Source organism: Labrus mixtus, chromosome 17 (assembly GCF_963584025.1).
Source record: "Labrus mixtus chromosome 17, fLabMix1.1, whole genome shotgun sequence".
Lineage (NCBI taxonomy): Eukaryota > Metazoa > Chordata > Actinopteri > Labriformes > Labridae > Labrus > Labrus mixtus.
The window spans coordinates 7,653,513-7,673,568 of record NC_083628.1 but is presented as its reverse complement, the minus strand read 5'-3'; the positions used below and the strand labels follow the sequence as shown (position 1 = coordinate 7,673,568).

General features: G+C 40.4%; 1 protein-coding gene across 1 annotated transcript; it reads right to left on the bottom strand.

Annotated features, from left to right (window-relative positions):
* Positions 1–5,203: 5,203 nt before the first annotated feature.
* amacr (alpha-methylacyl-CoA racemase) lies at positions 5,204–19,138 on the bottom strand. The gene is made up of 6 exons (XM_061061012.1): positions 19,042–19,138; positions 17,458–17,714; positions 16,910–17,053; positions 14,146–14,306; positions 9,761–9,947; positions 5,204–7,153 (listed from the first exon to the last, which is right to left on the bottom strand). Exons 2-6 carry the CDS (start codon positions 17,702–17,704, stop codon positions 6,744–6,746), a joined length of 1,149 nt encoding a protein of 382 aa, XP_060916995.1. The 5' UTR covers positions 17,705–17,714; positions 19,042–19,138; the 3' UTR covers positions 5,204–6,743.
* Positions 19,139–20,056: the final 918 nt, after the last annotated feature.

Here is a 20,056-nt window from a genome sequence, read left to right as displayed (position 1 = left end):
TGGCCAATGGAGCAATAGTTGTTTACAGTCCGACTTTATTAGCTTGAGAAGAGAGAACAGAGTTCAAATTTAGAAAGACATTGGTTAAGACTCAATAATTAATGATATGGGATCCAGCAGATAGCCGATTGCTTTCTACCTCTTTTGCTCGCCACATGAACAATTGTTCCTGCTAGCTAAAATGCTAGTGGACAATATTAAATGCAAAATCTTAATAACAAGATAAGTAACTATGCACCATTAAACAAATACAAAGATTTAGTCCATGCTATAGCAAGCTCAGCTCAGGGTAGCTGAAAAATAATAATAATAAAAGTGAGAGGTTTTATCCAGGACACTGTTGTTAAAGTCAACAGTTTGTTACATTTTTAAAGTGGGTGAGCATGAAGCAGCAGCATGTTCAGGTAACCACTCAACAGTCAGACAGGGGGTGCATACAGCAGCATGTTCAGGTAACCACTCAACAGTCAGACAGGGGGTGCATACAGCAGCATGTTCAGGTAACCACTCAACAGTCAGACAGGGGGTGCATACAGCAGCATGTTCAGGTAACCACTCAACAGTCAGACAGGGGGTGCATACAGCAGCATGTTCAGCAGCCAGATAAATAGAGCTGTAAATTGGTTTCCAACAAGGAAACCCTGATGTTCCTTTGTTCAATTTCAAATGATTTGATTGGACTATTTTAGTTGATAAAAACATGTTAGTGTGAGGGAAATGTCACCAAAATCCATCCAGTCGTGTTGAAAGATGAAAGATGAAAAATAAGGACAGATGATTGTAAATTTGCGATAGACAGTTTTTCAACTGCAATCAAAGGAGCAAAAATATTGACCTGCCAGCATAGATTAAACAATGTTTGAGACTAAGGTAAAGACTTACCATACTCCCAAAGTGCTTGTCCTGAAGCACACGTTCTCTGCAGTACCATGAAATCCTAAAGGGGCTCTTTTGTGGTCGGCTACAGCAGCTAATCAAGTGATGACTCATGTGATCCCTTTGGATGGAAACTGATCAGACAGAGAAAGGTGGGAGCAGACGGGAGGCAAGGAGCCGAGGGAAAAGGTCACTTTGTGTTTCCTGAATGCTGCTCAGAGAATATTCAACAGCATAATTCATCACCTCTTTGACTGCTTGAACTGACACACACACACACACACACACACACACGTGGGAAAACACTGACATGCAGTACACGTGTGTGTCCATGTGTGTCCTCATCAGTCACTACTTCATGTTCTTCTTATTATCCTTCTATCCTACAGTTTAAGCTTTAAGGACCAATATGTAAGAAATCTTCTGAATTAAATCAACACATGACCTCACTGTATCATCAGTCATAAAGGACACATGCTATGTGGAAGTGCTGGTTTCTTTGACAACAATGCAGCAGCCAGTATGTCCTCCTCTTAAGTTTCCATTCTTGTCCTGGATGGTCTTTACTCGTTTTGACCGGAGAGGGTCGGCGGGTTTTAAGGCAGCTCCAGACGACTGTTTTGGAGGCCCCTCAGGTTGCCAGATTCGACACCAGTTATCACAGCAAACCAACAGGTGTTGCAGCGATGGAAGCGGATAGGCGAACTGGTTCAGATAGAACGGATTCTACCCGACCTCAAAGGCCTCTGCATTTCTCTAGTGAGCTCTTCAGCCAGAAATGGGGTGAAACTAGGATAACTATTGGAGACGCTTCAGCGCGAGGTTAAAAAACGCAGGAAGGTTTCAAGACTGATGCAGAGCTGGCTAAACACTGAAGCTTCTGTGTCCACTACATGGCAACCTGCGTGCACATAGGGAGGAGGGGGCGGGGGGGAGACAGCTCCCTCCAATGTTTTGAATTTGGACTGCAGTACAGTAAAGACCGGTTGATTAATCGACTGAAAGCAAAGGGTAAATAGTCTGTTGTGACAATGTTAACAAAGCTAACAAGCAGTTTTTCTAATGAAGCATCATGTTCTGTAACATTCAAACGTAAGGTCTTTAAATGTTTTTCATGTTTCTCTGTATACGTACAATGAAAACCAAAGAGAACAAACATGCTCTACTCAACCCTGTTTACACAGACACTATAATAAACGGCATGTTTAACGACAGAACTAATCCCATACTATAAGCTGAGTCTGTTTTCTGACCTGCGGCGGTGAGTCAGATGTTTAAAGTCACACCACAGACATTCCTCACATACTTCAAGTTGTTACACTACAACCTGATGTGTAGTAGTGGTAGTACGTTCAAGAATGTGTTTAAAGCGGGTTTGCCTGACCAGAGCTGACAACTGTGTTAACATAAGACGGAGGGAATAAATGTAGTAGAAGAACAATTAAGTAAGGTTCAGCAGCGAGTAGTGACATGACACGCAGACGCACACTGTAAGAAAAAGCTATCAGGTAAAAAACGACCTTCAACAGGTTGCCTGGCGAGTGGCTTAAAACTGATAGAAAATATGCATTATACGTCTCATTGTGTGTTTGTAAAACCACTGCACTGATCAAGTAAGTTAAGCATACCCGTACAAAAGTCTTTTAGGCATTTTAAATACCGTATGAGTAAGTCTGACTGCACAGAGAGAAAATGATTACGTTGATTTATTAGCAGCGCTTTGAACCCAAACATTTTACTAAATCAAAACTCAAAGGAAAAACTATCCTAGAAAAATAGTTTGTGAGCCACTTAGAGAACATGTTTGATGAAAAGCACAACAATGGCAGCAGCATGTAGCCAAGCTAAGACATGTGAGCTAGCCTTAGAGCTCCCGTGAGGAACTTTTGTGTGTGATGACTTTGGACAAAATCTGATTTTTCTTTTCATTCTTTTTGCTGTCTTTGACCTATAGGCCCTACATGTGTACGTTTTCTTTTTTGTTTTTTTTTTACAAAAGAGCTCATCCTCTTAATAATCTAAATATCAATCAGACTGATTCTTCTTCATGGAAATATAAAAAAAAAAAAGGCTGTTTTCGCAGCGTGCAGTTAATCACTTGATCTGACGCTTATTAACTCATTTGTGAGTCCAGGCATCGAAAATAACTAAAATAAAATAAATTTATCTTCATACTGTTTTTCTCATTCGTGTTTATAGCCAGTGTTGGGCAATTTACTTTAAAAAAGTAATTAGTTACCAAAAAGTAACTAAAGTAGTTACTGAGTAACAAATTGTAAAAGTAACTAGTTACTTTGGAAAGTAACTATTGCGTTACTTTCAAGTAAATTTTTAAATGCTCAAATGTGTCAAAGAATTTGGACCCCACCTCCACCCCTCTTTAACAGAACTTAAAATACATGTGCATGTTCAATTATTTATGGTAAACCTGAATATTATAATGAAATGGACACTTAATACAATCAATAATTAACAGAAACAGTGTACACAAATCTAAACTATTTTAATGCTGCTGTGAGACAAAGTGAGACTAGCCTCCAATCAAATGTCATGTATTATTGTAGATATTATAATTACTATGTTTATATAGTGGATCCGTAAAAATGACATAATAGATGTTTTGTCTGCTGTGGTAGACAAATATTCTAATTTCTCAAATGTCTGTTTGAGCTCGACATTCATTTGAGCATGTTGGGCGTCTATATAGTTCGCGAACGTCTTTTTACATGGCAGGCCAACCCCTGCTCTGACCGGTGCTCTGAATGACTCCGACTCAACCATCGATAATGGCAGCATATCCTCCACAACATACCTGGCTACCAGTTTGTTTAGCTCAGCCTGAGACAAAAACGTGTGGTGGTGGTGGTGGTGGTGGTGGTGGGGCCGACTATACGTGCTTTCGAATTTGTGTAAACAACACCGGCCCAACTCTACCTCTGATTGGCTCACCGTGAAATTTTACTCTACCTCCGCCAATCGTCATCATTTATGCGATTGTCTCGTGTCTGCACTCACCGAAGAGGAAGAACAGTAAGAAATATCTTTGCCGCTGGGTTTAGAGATCTAGTTGGTCTGATGAAGAACAGCTTCAGTCATAGTAACGCGCCGCATTTTTTGGCAGTAACGGTAACGGCGTTATAATGATGGGAAGAGTAATCAATTAGATTACTCGTTACTGAAAAAAGTAACGCCGTTATTCCCATCACTGTTTATAGCTAATCAACAGGCATCATTATTTTGTTTCAAAGTAAAAGCCCCGACAGGAGCTTTAAAGAACAGTTTAACTAACAGTTTATTATCAGCCTGTTAGCGGATGAGATCAAACAGCGAGCTTGGCTCTGCAGGAGGTTTAAAACTTTAACTCTGTTTACAAAAACCTCCACACAGAATACATTTACAGTTTGTGTTCTTGCTTGTTTGATTTGTATGTTTTTAGAGTTCATAATTGGAGACATTGGTCCAGGCCAGAGACAGTTCCAACGCATTACATCCCCTGTGAAACCAAGGAATATTTTCCTTTTGATTATATTTTAGCATGAATATAAAAAAACGTGTTCTTTCATGGAATCATTGATCCAGAATTTTCAATGACATTTTTTTCTAGCTTCAAAACCTCTCCTTAACGACCCCCCAGAGAACGATTTATTTGAAAACGTATTAAAAAAAACAAAACAGAACTTCCTTCTTTAATAGATACAACCAGGGTGGATTAAAAAAGTTACTAATAACTTAAACCTGACTTTTTTCACCTTTGCACATTTAACCTCTTAACACCCAAATAAAAGGTTTTGTTTTTGTGATTGAAGCCCAAAGCAGCTTTCTTTTTTTAAAGAAATAAAAATGAACATTAGAGATGATGAGGAATGTCCATGTGTGCAAAGAATGACTTAATGCCGACCATATACAGCATATATATACGGGACTAATTCCTGTACATATACAGGAATTATCTCACTGACATATTCACAGTGGTAGAAACCTATTATGTCTCTGTATCCGCTTCTCTACAATCCTCAGGCTTATTGTTCAGCTGCAAAGTCAATATCTTCTTTGTTTGAAGCTGGTTCAGTGTCATGCTGCTGCCTGTCCCTGGAAATATCTCCTTCACATCATGTGTTCACAGTGTCTTTATCGAACACTTAATGCAGTGACACCTATTTGCATTTTGTTGAGTTCACTTAACATATTATTTGTAGAGTTAGGTTTACATTTATTTGAAACAAATTTAGTATTTCAACAATGTACAGCTCTGAAACGTCTTCAAGTGAGAGGTTTACTGAGTAATCGCTAGAATCAAATGATCCTATAAATATACATAAACTGCATATGAATTATATACAAGGTTCTTTATTTTTCACGATGCATCCAGCAATAGACGGTCCGAGCATTTCATACTTAATAAATCATCTTCACCTTCAGCAGCACCCTCGAGCAGCAAGTGAGAAGTGCTGAAAGAACTTCACCAACTGAATAAAACACAACACACACAAAAGATTCATGACCAGCAGATTCAAAATCCCCAACAAACACGTTTGTTGAAGACATTTCATGAACTCAAAGATTTGTAGATCAGTTGTTGACATTCTCGCTCAAAAAGCTTGCTGCTTTGAAAAAGGCTCCATTGGACAGTAATTGGAGTTACATATTAAATTGATCTTTTCTGAACAAATAACTGCTATCTGATGATTTTTTTTTTAATTCACTTAAACTCTTGGGGAAGCATTTTCCATACTGTATGCTAGAGCATCTGTCCTCTCTGTCTGTCATTCAATCGATCAAAGTCCTGTGCATCCAGTATGGTCATGTTGTTTTTTTCGACTTTGTGATACAATCCATTTTGTGAGTGAGCCGTAGCCATGGTGACCGGTGGCATCTCCTTCACTCTTCTCTGACTTTCTATGTTTGCTCTTTGGATCTTTTTCTCTTTGCTGGAGAAACTCAAGCCCGTTAGGTGTAAAGTTGAACTTGACAACTGACATGAGTAAAGATGAATTGCATTTTCTTTTTGTCATGAGGAATGGAGAGGAAAAGGCACAGGTGGGATGTGACTTGTGGAACTTGTTAGGTGAACACAAACAGCTAAATTCAGATCATTCAGATAATGCTTCTTTAGTGTGAAAATGCAATGATATTCAATTGCAGTTCATAAATAAATATCTGCTAACTAGGAGGACATTCCTAACCTGCTTTACTGCAAGTTTAAATCCAACTCATCTTTTAATCTCAACATCTAACCCTAAAGGCTGCATCACATGGCTGTTTTTATGATACTGATTATCAAGCTGTGCCCACAAACGCCTTTTGACCAACTCTACAACCAGGCGAAAAATGTAGCGCTACATAGTACTGCTATGTAGCGCTACATAGTACTGCTATGTACTGCTTTCAGTGCTTTTAGGAGTCACAAGGCTTTTTCGTCCTTCAGAGAAACGCCCTCGGAGGGCAACAGAGGCACTTAAAAGAAAAAGATTGACATACGATATTACTGGCTTACACAATTACATCCATTTACCCCAAGTGTGCAAATGATGTCCTCTCACTGTCACAATCAAAAGTCTCCAACACTTGAGTGAGCGGCGGCCTCTGCTCTCTGTAAAAACACGGTCCATTATGTTACTCAGGCTTGAGAAAATAATTACAGAGTGTTGAGATTGGTGAGTATTTACGAGTCTCTCGGTTTGAATTTGTTTAAAAGGTTCAAACATTTATTTGGTTTCTATTTTGATTCATCACCAGATTCAAAAGACATTCAAAAAGGCAGATTAGACTGAGACGCGCTGTCAGTCTTGTTCAGTTTTTTTAAACTGTATTAATCACTTCCATTTGTCAGTGGAACTAAATGATCAGTCCTATTCAAGCTTTTGGCTTTACAGCTTCGATCTGACAGCATTACACTCCACCACCCCGGCTGCTCGCATCTGGTCTATCTCAGCGGCTGTAAATCCGTATTCCTCCAGGACCTCCACTGTGTGTCCTCCAATAACAGGGTCAGGGGAGAGGCACGGCTCAGCGGGAGTCCGAGAGAGAACCGGAGCCGGTCGGGGGCTTTCAGCGCCGCTGGAGTCTTCGATGAAAGAAGCTCTTTCCTTGTTATGTGGGTGTGAGCTCACCTGGTCGAAAGACAACACAGGTGTAACGCAGGCATCAGTCCCGTCGAAAATCTCAGACCACTCCGCCTGGGACTTGGAGGCAAAACGCTCCGTGAAGATTCGTCTCAGCTCCGGCCAATCACTGAAGCTCATCTGAGAAGGCAGCTCTCCAGCATCGAGCTCCAAGCCTTGAAGAAGAAATACATAAAACACAATGGACTCACGTGTCAAGAGCAGAATGGTGTAATAACAAAGACATTTTCAACATGTCAGGGAAATAAGTCAACAGTCTTTCGGGGATTTCAACTCACTCAGTCGCTCACTTTAAATTTCATGACGGCTCTCCTCAAGCTGTTTGCATCTGCTGTGTTGAATAGTTGCTGTTTAGTCCCTGTTTACAGAATTCCCTCTCACAAGACTATTCATCGCCATCAGAAAAACCCTCAGGAACTCATTCAGAGAGACGTTATAGCTGCTGATGATGGCCACGTGAACTGACGATCTCACGCAATTATCTTTCCTGCCTCAAAGTGTGTGGGATTCACAAGAGATACAGCACCTGCAATTTTGTAGCCGATTGCAAACAGCTCTTGTTAAATTATTGACTGGATCATCCTTGTGGCGAGGAGATTGAAAAATGGAGAGTGAAATACCTTCAATTACTGCTGCCATGATGTCTAAAACCTCTGGCCGTGTTTCCATCTGATGATGTGCTTTAGTTGACACCAACTCTCTGAAGATGCTTACATTCTTTTTCCTCTTCCATGTGAGTTACTTTGTCAGTGAAGGCTTTACATACAGATCTGTAGCGATCCTATACGTGCATTTATAAACGCACAGTCGTTTTGTTATGCATTACAAGTATTTAAGGAAACGCCTGATGATGGATTTTGCAACATTTCTGTAGAATGAACCGCTGTGTTGTGTTTTTGCGGTTTAATTTCTCTTACCATGGGCAAACAGAAAACTGTGATTGTGTATACGCGGGTCATTCTGGTTGTCAAACTCCAGTGCTGCCATTTATCATCAGTGGGTGATGACTGCGTAATGAAAGGGTAAAAATATTCCCATGCAAAGTGTGTAATTAATCAACTTGTGCTGATGGTAATGTGTGTAATTATTCTGCACAGAATCTTGTGGAAGAATATTGAATCTATAAGTAGAAAGCGGGACGAGTGTCACAGCATTCATTAAGCAATCTCGACATCAACCAGCGTTTGTGCGTTCAAAGTTTTCATTTAAAAAAAAAAATTAACAAAGACTTTTAATGTTATTTTATGAAGTGTCATTATGGGTCATATTCCACATTTTGTCAGTGGTGAAAAAGATGATCGGGAAACGTTTCAGCAGTGTTTCGGTTCATTAGTGCATTTTGAATGTTAGATTAAAAAGTCCGTAGGTCAAGAAAACCGTTGTTCTTTAAAAATACGAACTCACTAAAGAGGTGTTTTCACATTGTCACAAAAGCCTTGATAATTTCACAATATTGTACAGGGTGAGCTGCATGTGTGAACACAGAAGATCCTGTGTTTTTTCCAAGACTTTACCAGAATTGTTTCCTGTCAGCCCCCCCCCTAGTTAAATTTCACATGAGGTTGGGGTGAAGAGATGTGTGAACGCAGCAGGAAATATTCAGAAAAAGTTCCCCACGAACGAGCGGTGAAAATGATGACACTTATATCACACGACCGGCGAGCGCCTGGTGCGATCATTGTTGGTTCAATTAGAAACGCTACTTCATATTCTTTCCTTGCCAGTGTGTTCTTTTCCACTTGTTTGTCGACACTTTACGGACCTTCAAAAATACGCAGCATTGATATCAAGGCAAAAACTCTCACTGTTGTGTCAGACTGTTTGACATCATTTCCTGCCTCCTGTCCTATGAGCTGCGTATGTGAACAGGAAAGTCAGGAAGATTTCAGGAGTAAATGTTTTCTTGAGTTTTCTAGGGATCCATGAAAGGCTTACTGCTAAATTCCATCAGATGCATGTTCGGTCCGTCTCCGCTCGGCCATGGCAGCGGAGCCGATAGGCTTTCACTTCAATCAATGTGTGTGCTGCTTCTCAGCTCTGTCTCAGCTCCGACCCGTCTGAAGCCCTCAGCAGCAGATACGCAGCGCTTCTATTTTTGATGTGTTTATAAGGGTTTTATACCACCTACATCTCATTATCTTGCACAGTCGAGAGTGGATCCGTTATCACCAAGGGAACACCTTTGTCTCGGCACTCTAGCTGTCCAGCGGTGTTGCTTTCTGAGAACGCAGCCTGTGGTTGTTGAAGGACTAGGGGAACTGGAGCCTTAACGGAGCGGAGCTGACGCGCAATGCACACGTATCTGGTGGAAGTTCTGGGTTACGAGAGGCGCCAGTGGCTTAGCCGTCAGGTTGCACCACATAAACAGAGCCTATAGTCATTCAAGTGGGCGGCGAAGGTTTGAGTCCGACCTGCGGATCCTTCTCGTTTGTCATTCTCCACCTTCTCTCTGAATGACATACTCTGTCCATTTTCCTAATAAGAAATGCAAAAGCCTAAAAATGACTGTAAAAAAAAGGTTTATGATCAATTGTTAAGAAGCTACTTCATCGCTCATTCCTTGTAGGAGCTGACTGAGGATTACATCGTTACAGGAAGCTGCTCTCTGTCTCAATGTGTCACTCACACTTCTCTCACTTCACCCTCGCTGTGAATAAATTCCCCATGGGGTTAGGAACCTACACATGTATGACCCACATGACCACCCCGCCTTCAAGGTTCACTTCATCAAGAAAATCAATCTACATCTGCACCTGACTTACCCTGAAGTAGCTGCATGTAGAACTGCGGTTCTAAGGCCCCAACAGCCATGTACTTTCCGTCTGAAGTCTGGTACGTGTCGTAGAACGGCGCTCCGCTGTCCAGCATGTTTTGTCCTCTCGAGCGGTCCCACAAGCCAACGCTACGAGACTTCCACACAAATGAACCTACATATGCTGCTCCTTCGACCTGAGAGAGGGGAGAGAAAGAGAAAATGAAGTCTGTTAAGTATATGAAATCCATAATTACTCCAGTCATATAGAAACAAGAAAATACAACAAGAACTGATTAGAGATGTCCATTAAAAAGAATCACATAGATTTTTTTCATGTATTGTTTATTCATTTATGCATTGGACATAAATCAAGAGAAAACGCCAAGAAGGAAATTCTACATAGAGTGGTAATTACTGTTTGAATAAAAAGCTTTTCATTAAAGCTTCATGAAATACTGCACACTATGTTCTCCTGGTGATAGAAGCGGTGTGAAGCCCCCGTTCTCTGTACCTTTAATGTGTTCAAGTCTCAGTAGGTGCCAAGCTTATTATCGTAGACGAAAACTTAATGAAATAATGAAAAATTAAAACGTTTTTATTATTGAATTGAAACTGAAATAAAAACCAGGCTTTTCAAAAAAGAAGAACATAGCTAACTGAAAGTGAGTGTTTACAAAATAGCTTAAATTAAATCAAATCAGAGAGAAATGCACTTAGTAGAGCCTGACCGATTAATCGGCCGGCTGATATTTTCAGTCAATATTAGGGTATCAAGCGATGATCTGTATCGGCTAATTTTAGAGCAGATATGAACAAATATTTCTAGATTAAGTCACCAGTCAAAACAGCATTTCATTTGAGTTTCACTGTACTAAACTGTGCAGTTTTCTGTCACCAGCAGAGGGTGCTATATGGATTAAAAAGAGCATCGTCACTCTCTCCAGAGTGTCAAGCAGTGATGCACCTACATGCCCAGTTACTTTCCAGTTGTGTGTGTGACCTTCTTGTCTTCATAAATCTGAGTGTCTGATAACGGCATTTAAGAGATTGACGCAATAAATGTGTATATCTGCATCAATCTATCTCTAAAGATCAAACACAGATCTAAGAAAGATATTTGGCAATTTATCAGTATCTGATTTTTTTCCCCTTCCTTATATGGATATCGTAATTGACCCCAAAGAACCCTTATCAGTCGGGCCCTACTGCTTAGGGCATACCGATTTAAATGCTAAATGTTTTTTCTCAGGAAAAGCCATTTCAGTTTTGGGTGAGCTAAAGCAGGGGTGGCTTCATGAAGTTTGTGCACACAAAATAGTACGATGTTTCCTTTCTCTGGCCCTCGTGGGTGCACAAAACTACTTCACATCTGCAGCTGACTGAGTAGCAAAGTCTCGGTCAAGCATTTAGTACATTTCATAAGATTTGATGATGAACGAATGAATGAACGAGTCACCTATTAAAATATTCAGGGTTATGTATAGTTTATGAAAGAGGTTTAAAGCCATAACTTCTTTTATTCCTTTGATCTGCAATCAAATCCGTTAGGTTCAACCTCGAACTGTGCGTAAGCTTCCTCTCAGTCGTCTTTATGAGTGGACAATAAAAGGTCTGAAAGAGTTAGAAGTGGGGAGAGACGGTTGGCACGTGTCTGCTTATATCCAACTACCACTAGATAAACCATAACTGTGTCCCCTCTCTCTCTCTGTCGGAGAACAATACATTTATTATTATTTATTTACATGCAGGGTAATTATAAGTTCTGAGAGAGCTGGTTCGTACAGGGTCACAAACCTCCTCTGAGCATTGTTGCTCCCAACTACTTTCTGAAGCAGATTGAGCTTTTTAGCTTTTAAATCCTCCGATCTCTTCACCAGCCTAAGTGTTTCTGTCCGCTTTTTGGAATTGACAAAGTGATATTAGTGGGTCTCTAAAAGCTTTTTTTGTAAAAGGAGGAGTATTGATGGCGGACCAAAAGAGTAAAAAGGAGAGCATGGCTGGTGAAGAATTAAGTGACATAATGGTCTTTTAAGCTAAGGGGAGCTGAATGTGTGTTCACTTGTTTGTGTCTCATCCATTACAAAAGTAAAGAAAAACAAGCCTTTTATTAAAAGGTCACATATTTTACGTATTTTCAACCAGTTGAAATAAGTCTCAGAGGTTCCCAAAACATGTCTGAAGATTCTTGCTATGAATCCACTCTGATCCTGTATTTTATCATGCCTATAAACCCCTCTATTTCAGCCCTGCTCAGAACAGGCTGTTTCTGTGTCTGTACCTTTAAATGTAAATGAGCTGTGTCTGACCACGCCCCCTCTCTGGAAGGGCTTGGGTGTCTCGGGCTTTCTTGCTCCATGCCGTATTGTTTACGGTTAGAAGGCAGACTCAGAGGGCAGAACAAACACCTAGCTGTGGGAGTGTCACCCACCTGGGGGAGGGGTTACTGCCCTTTGTGATGTCATGAAGTGAAAATCTCCAAACGGCCTGTTTGAGCACACATTTCCTGAAAAGTGGAGCAGGCAAAAGACTAAGAGGATGGACTTTTCTCATAGTTGGGGGGTTTGAAGACGGACTAGGGACACACGTTAGTGTTTGAAATACGTGGTTAAGTGTTTTTTGCATAATATGTGACCTGCAAGTATTGCATTTTATTATTATATGTTAATTATAGGGCGTGTTTTTTTCAGTGAAGCAGTATGGGAAATGTAGGCAAAAAGGCTCAACATAAACAAAAGGAAAAACACGCTCCCTAACTTTATGGCAGAAAGTACTAAATTGCTGATGTATGACCTCCGAGCAGCACTGAAGCTCAGTGAGTCAAATCAAGTAACCCTAAAATGAACTTGATCTTGTTACGTGCACCCAGTCTTTGGTTGTTGGTCTTTTTTTATATAAAGATTTATTTTCAGTTCATTAGAGCGGTTCTGCAAACTGGATTCAAGCCTGAGGATTTTTTGAACAAAAATGTTCAAACTTTGCTCAGGGCTGTCCAAATGATCACTTATCCTATTACAAGTTGACTCTGAAGTTTACTGCTGTGTGGTGCATCATCGTCTGGAAACATACTATGTTGTAATTCAGAGCACCATGCACAAATGAAGTTTGTAGCATTTTAAAACTTTTCTGGTTACAAACAAGCATCGAGGCGGACGATAAATTAGTTCTGCTATGATAACTTCGCTGAGTTATAAAATCTTTGCCTCGAGTCTTCGTACTTGGCAACCTGGTTTGTATCTCATTTTTCGGCAGTATCTATGGCAATGTGTGACACTTACTCAGGTTCGGTGCTTGATCCCCTCCTGTTCGTCATGTACTTACTCCCACGTGTTAATACAGTATCATCCGCCAGCATGGTCTCCGTTTCCACTATTATGGCGACAACATCCAGTTTTACATTTCCACTAATTCCATCACCACTGAAACCCGCTCCACCCTAATAAACCGCCTCGGTGAAATAAAAACATGGAACTTATCCACACGCCACAAAACACAAGGAGTACGCCTCGCGTTTTGAAAAGCTCCACTCGATCAGCATCTGCAGCAAGCAGCTGTACATTAACATTATTGAAACAAAGCCATGAGATGCTTCAGTTTTGATTGGAGAAGGGCACTTCAATCGGTGCATTTACAAGAAGGACGTGTGACATCTCTCTTTCTCTCTCTCCCTGACGCTGATGTGATTCTTCTCTCTTGCATTTGCTAAGTCTTATCTCTCTGCAGAAGTCGAGAGGCCATAAATATACTTGGGCGGCCCGCCCAGGTTTAGTCTATGTGTGGGAAACACTGCCTCTATTTCAGAACAGGCTGTGTCTGTGTCTATAGCTTTAAATGTAAATAAGCTGTGTTCGACAACGCCACTCTCTGGAAGGTGCTGCGGCTCTGTTTTTTTTTTTTTGCACCATGCCCCATTGTTTACGCTGGAAAGACGGACTCAGAAGGCAGAACAAACAATACCTGTGGGATTGTCACCCATTTGGTGGAGGGGTTACTTCCCTTTGTGATGTCACAAAGAGAGAATCTCCAAACGGCCTGTTTGAGCACACAATTTCTGAAAAGTGGAGCAGGGAAAATACTGAGTGGATGCACTTTTCTCATAATTGGGGGGTTTGTAGACAGACAAGGGACACATGTCAGAGTTTGAAAAACATGGTATTTTGCATAATATGTGACCTTTAATAGTGTCTGGCTGCAGCTGACATGTTTGTGTCATTTTCTGGAGCTTGTATTTTTTGTTGAAACTAGTAAAGCCTATGAAGCTTTCTTCTGCATATTCCTGTCTATCCATCCTTCAAAATTAAACTCTCAATGAAGCAGCGGATAAATCCTAGTGACTTCTCCCACTGACTCAAAGTCCCTTTACCTGATCACTGAAGTCTCTGACAATAAACTCACCATGCTGGCATCAATGATCTGTCCTTTCCCTGACTTTGTCCTCTCCAGCAGAGCCAGAACGATCCCCATGGCACAGGTGAGACCACCACCTGCAAAGTCTGCAACCAGGTTCAGCGGAGCGCACGGCTTCTCTTCAGCGCGACCCAGCCGGGATAAAAGGCCTGTGACAGAAAGCAATCATCACAAACAATGTAATGAAGATAGAGGAGCTGTACAGTGTTCAGCCCTGAAGGTCAGGGGGTGATCGCTCCAAAAAATAAAATATTGAGAGCTCCTGGGAACAGGATGATTAAAAATGTACAATGTGCACACATGTTTGCTTAACATTTTGTCTCACAAATATATTTTAAAGGGATAGTTCAGTTTTCTTTATTTTTTTATTTAAATTGGGGTAGTATGAGGTACTGTTCATAATGATATAGTGTACTACATTGAAGAAGTCTACATACAAATTAGGCATATTCTGAATTATTTTGGTAGTGTGAGCTCTAAAAACTAAAAAAGAAAAAGATAAAAAAGGAGGAATAAAAGGGAGGGAGGATCTTTTGGATGAAGTGTGGGGCCTTTTCCCTGCTCATCGATTGAATATAAAAGACTGATGCTATTTATCATGTATGTGGATACGACACGATACACTTTATTGTCCCCTTGTGGAAATTTGTCTTGGACTCAAAGTGCTGCCAAACATTCAGCTGCTTCCAAAAAACAACCCACACAGGCAGATAGCAGCAGCGCGTGAGTCCGGGTCATGGACGTGTATGCTCTGTAGACTTCCTAGTTTGTTTTGAATGTTCTGTCTTGTCTCCCTCGTTGTTGACATACCCCGTTTGTCTTATCTGGCTAGAGTGGAATGTCAGTGTCAGACAGCGGACTTTCTTTTATTGTCTAGAGGAGAAAGGAAACAGTAGAGTGAGATAAATTGGCAGGCCGTGAGGAAAGGAATACTTTGTGTCATGAATACAAATGTAATGATAAAACCCAAGTTTAAATGTAAACGCAAGATCGAAAAATATTCCTAAAAACTATCAACATGGGTCAGAGCAGGTATTGTGAGAAATCCTTCTACTTTTAGTGACGTACTTCATGTAAGAGACATAAACATAACTTTTTACTCTTCATGAGATGCAGAAAGGACGTCGACCTGTCAATCTGAACGGACCATTCCTGCTCTCTCTCTCCTCTCTCTCGCTCTCCTCTCCCCTCCTTTTCCTCTCTCTCGCTCTCCTCTCTCTCCTCTCTCTCCCCTCTCTCCCCTCTCTTCGCTCTCTCTCTCTCCTTTCTCCTCTCTCTCATCTCTCTCCTTTCTCCTCTCTCTCGCTCTCCGCTCTCCTCTCTCTCATCTCTCCTCTCTCTCTCTCTCCCTCTCTCTCTCCTCTCTCTCTCTCTCCTCTCTCTCTCTCGCTCTCCCCTCTCTCTCTCTCCATCTCCTCTCTCTCGCTCTCCCCTCTCTCTCTCTCTCTTCCTCTCTTCTCCTCTCTCTCTCTCTCTCTCTCTCTCTTCTCCTCTCTTCTCTCTCCCCTCTCGCTCCTCTCTCTCTCTCATATTGTGATGGGACACACCTGTGAAGAGTAGAAGGGAATATGTCAGGGAAGGAGTTTCTGTTGTTTTGGTGACTATCTGTATAACAAGCAGAAACAAGAAAGACTAAGAGCCCATCACTGTAGAACACTTTGTGCCATGTGGACGTTCAATTCCAATTCCATTTGTTTTATGCCACTGTCAAAATGCCATTCCTGTCCTTCATCGTGTCTCCTGATGTTTCCTCTTTGTGTTACAGACATTACCACGGGACTTGGTATCCAAAAGTACTGGAGTATTCAAACATTTTGAGAACCTTGAAAATAAAAAGCCTTGTGTTTTTGGATCATGCTGAATCCCTTCCTGTTGTGTTTGGGCCTGAGCCTGAGACATAGTTCCTGTGTAAAGCCAACATTATAGTGGAGCTGTTGTGTTCCTGGGGAGGAGGGTTTTGACGTCCTCAAAAGGATTTTTCATCTTTAGATGTGCACAGTGAGTGCTGCAACACTCAGAGGAACTTACAAGGACATAAACAAAAAAAAATGTCCAGTGGGACTGTAAATGGAGTAAAGCTTGAAAACAAAGCATCACATATTGTTGCATTTTTTTTTTGTGTTTTTTCATGAATTCCGAATGACAACAAGGAGAGATCCTGACTTGCTTTACAATTTCATTTACCTCATATGCAAACTATCTGTAGCGTGTTTTTCTGTATCGCCCTCCAGTTATAGCAAACGGATGTTGCATAAACATATCAGACATGTTGTGTAATCAGTTCATCTAATTGTTGGTTTATAGATAAATGTGCAACTTTTAAACGTTTTTTTTTTTTTTTGGTCTAAGTTTCTGAAATGAGAGTTTGTATGAATCTTTGACTTTTTGGAGAGATTTTCAATTTCCTTTCAAGAAGTGTAACGCTCACTTTACTGCCCTCTAGTGGTATCTATAGGAAGCTACATACATGTTACAGACCTGGCTTTGTGACATCAGAGTAGACTCTGTTTGGACATCTTACCTTCCAGAGTTGATTTAAAAGTCTCTGTATTTGCGGGCGCAGAGAGAACTCCCATGATTCCCCAACAGCCTCAACGTTATATTTTGTTATTGTATTGATTGAGAGCCCCCTGTTGGAGGAATCTACATACTGCAAAATCTGACACTCCTCTTTTCTATATTTAATATCTTGTACAAAAGTAAATGGACACTCATAAATGATGCAAAAACACTTACAGTTGTGTGTTATTACCTGACATGGCGAGGTAGTTGATGTCATGTCCAGCAGCACTGGCATAAGATCCACTCTGGCCGTACCCCGTCAGCCGAGCGTAGATCAGACGGGGATTTTCCTTTAAGAGCTCATGTGGACCGAGGCCCAGCTTCTCCATCACACCTGAAGAAAGTCCAAGATGTAAAATGATGCGTTATGAATTCAAGCACTGATCATATTTCATCAAAGAAGTTGCTAATTACTTTTGTCCGGATCACTTGATTGATATATTGATGTAACTCCAGTGATTTAAAAAAATGAATAAATCTGTAGAAGATTCATCTTTATAAATGTTTGTGACCCAAAGAGGTAAAAGTAAGCCCTCTTGATTGGGCCTGACCACTAGTTAGTACAGTAGTAAAACACAGATTTTTCAGTTTTCAAATTGTACTTTTACTTTGAAATTTTTAGTTACATCTTCCTGATTAAACTTCTGTTGCATTGTTTTTGCAATAGGGTTTGAGTGACGGACTTGTACTCCCTACTAATGGAGTATTTATTAATCACAGTAGTGTTTGTTGTCTGACCTTTGCGGTAGGGCTCAAGGACCACATCAGACTGGACACAGAGTTTCCTGAGCACAGCGACGCCCTCTGATGACTTCAGGTTGAGGGCCACAGACTGTTTCCCCCGTCCTTGTGTGTCCAAAGACGTGGCCACCTTTGTCCGGTCCACGCGGATGACCTTGGCTCCAAAGTCCGCCAGGATCATACCGCAGAACGGTGCCGGAGCTAAACCCGCCAGCTCGATAACCCTCACTCCAGCCAGAGCCATGGTGAGAGGACTGTGAGGGAGAATATGAGAAACACGTCTCAGCATTTAACAACAAAAAAAAAAACAGAGAATTCACTGCAGACCTCACATAGTTTTCCTTATCAAGGTCAGTGTGGCAGCCATTATTATAATTTTCTGATAGATCTTCGAGTCATTTTCCTGATAACATGTTACCGCTTTAACATGTCGTAAAACAATAGAAATGCCTATCACACTTAACAGAGCCAAAGGTGACATCTTCAATCATCTAAATTAGCAGTGTGTGTGTGTCTGTCTGAACAACAGTCCAAGGTCCAAGTATTCAGTTCACCACCTCCAGGACTAGGCAAATATTCTCATATATCAGAGACTGGAAGAAAAATCAATTCCTTAATAAAATAAAGAACTGCTTCATCAAAAGTCTTGATGATTGCCAAGGTTATGAATGACTTTGTTAGAAAGTGTTTATGCTCTTGGGACCAGAAAAAATACACATGCTTACACAAGAGCATGTACACTTTCTAACAAACTTTTGTTAATGTTTTTTTTTTTTTTTTTACTGCACATAAATGCATTTATGGATAAATAGGGTGAGTAGAAAGTGGTGAAACTGGTGGTTTTCTATACAAAGGTTGATCCCAAAGAATCATAGAAAGTACTGCTGCGATTTGCAAAGATTCAAAGAAGGGATAAGCGTCACTGTTTTAGTTAACTTGAAATGAAAAGTTAACTAAAACACCAAAAACTGTGTTGACTCCGATTCAGAGTCAAAGTGCAAATGATCTGGGTTTTTTTTTTTTTATCAAAGTCCAAAAAGTGACACCAGCCAATGTCAGGTTGCACAAGTCATTCTGTTGTGTTACAAAGACACGAAGTCAGACAATAAGTGTAACATGTGTTACAATGAATAACATTACTCTACAGAAAACAGCGATTCAGTGATTTCTCAGTAAACGAATCAGTGAAGGTAGACTGAAACTTACTGTTGATTTATGAAACATTTTATGTGCACTGCCCTTAAGAGAGTTCAAAACAAACAGAAAGCCTGCAGTAGCTACTGTAACAAGCTTACTGTTGTTTGTAAGTCAGGACAGGAGGACACTTTGCTGAGTGTTTGTGTATGTACAGTGTGTGTGTTGGGACCAGTGAGGCAATGAGGTAAGCATTAATAGTAAACAATATGCAAATAATAAGCAGCATGCATAAGGTTAAGAATGTTTTCAGTTGTTGTGGCTAATATATAAGCTGCTGTTAGCTGCTTTTAATTATTGCGTCCCCCGATTCGTCTGGAGACGCGCAATCTCACGAGAACAACAAACTGACACATTGCACCTAAAAAGCTGCTTTAAAGTGCTTACCTGTTTAGCTGTAGCGTGGTTGTTATTCTAGAAACAGGTGCAGGGTTGACCAGGTGAACCAGCAGACTCAACCGTGAAGCATGTTCTCGTTCACAGAGCAGACTCCGCCTAGCAGGGCGGCTCGCGGTGTACTCTGGTTCGGACATTAAGCGAACCATTTACACAGCACTGCTTCCTGGTGAAACGCAGCGCGACGCCGTGAAGGTTTCTGGGAGATTGAGTTTTGTTGACTGTTTTACTTTTGGAGGAAATGTAACACATTTTCTCAACAGGGTAAACTCATCTGTTTCTAATTGTATGATCATATGTATCATGTGATCATATGAGCTGTTCATGATAAATACATGTATTGGTAAATATACGACAAAGTTTAATACTGCAGAGTTTTAATACATTTTTAATACTGCTCCTTTTGTACATTTTGTGTTTTTACATTTCTTATACTCTATTATACATATTTGTAATAACTTCGAATATTTTATTTAATTTAAGTTCTTGCTATTTTGCTTTATTTCATTTATTACACCAAGATAAATTCCTTGTATGTGTAATTGGCAATAAAAAACAATACCGATTCTGATACCGATAGTCTTTCGAAATAAAAACAAAAAATATAGCCTACTATTTTTTCAAATGTACTTTAATAAAATAAAATAAGGATTTAATGTGTGCAGAACATCTTAGTTGAAACCTGCTTTCCTGTCAAGCAATATATCATAAACAGGCTAGGACAGAGTGCTGGCTGAAAGAGAATCCTTTACTTGATCCATTTTTAGATTTAAACATCTTCCTGTCGTCAAGGAACAGAAACTTTAGTGCATGAAAGGAAAGCTTGAAGTACTTCCTTGATTAAAACCCTTTTACTCAAGCAGCCACATTTTACCATAACTTCAATGGCAGGAGAGAATAAAATGCAATATTTAAAGACCTGCTGAACAGTCAAGGCTATATTATACATCCATATAATCAAGTGTTTTGAAAAGCCATTACCTGGCTATAATTGACTGTTTGTTTA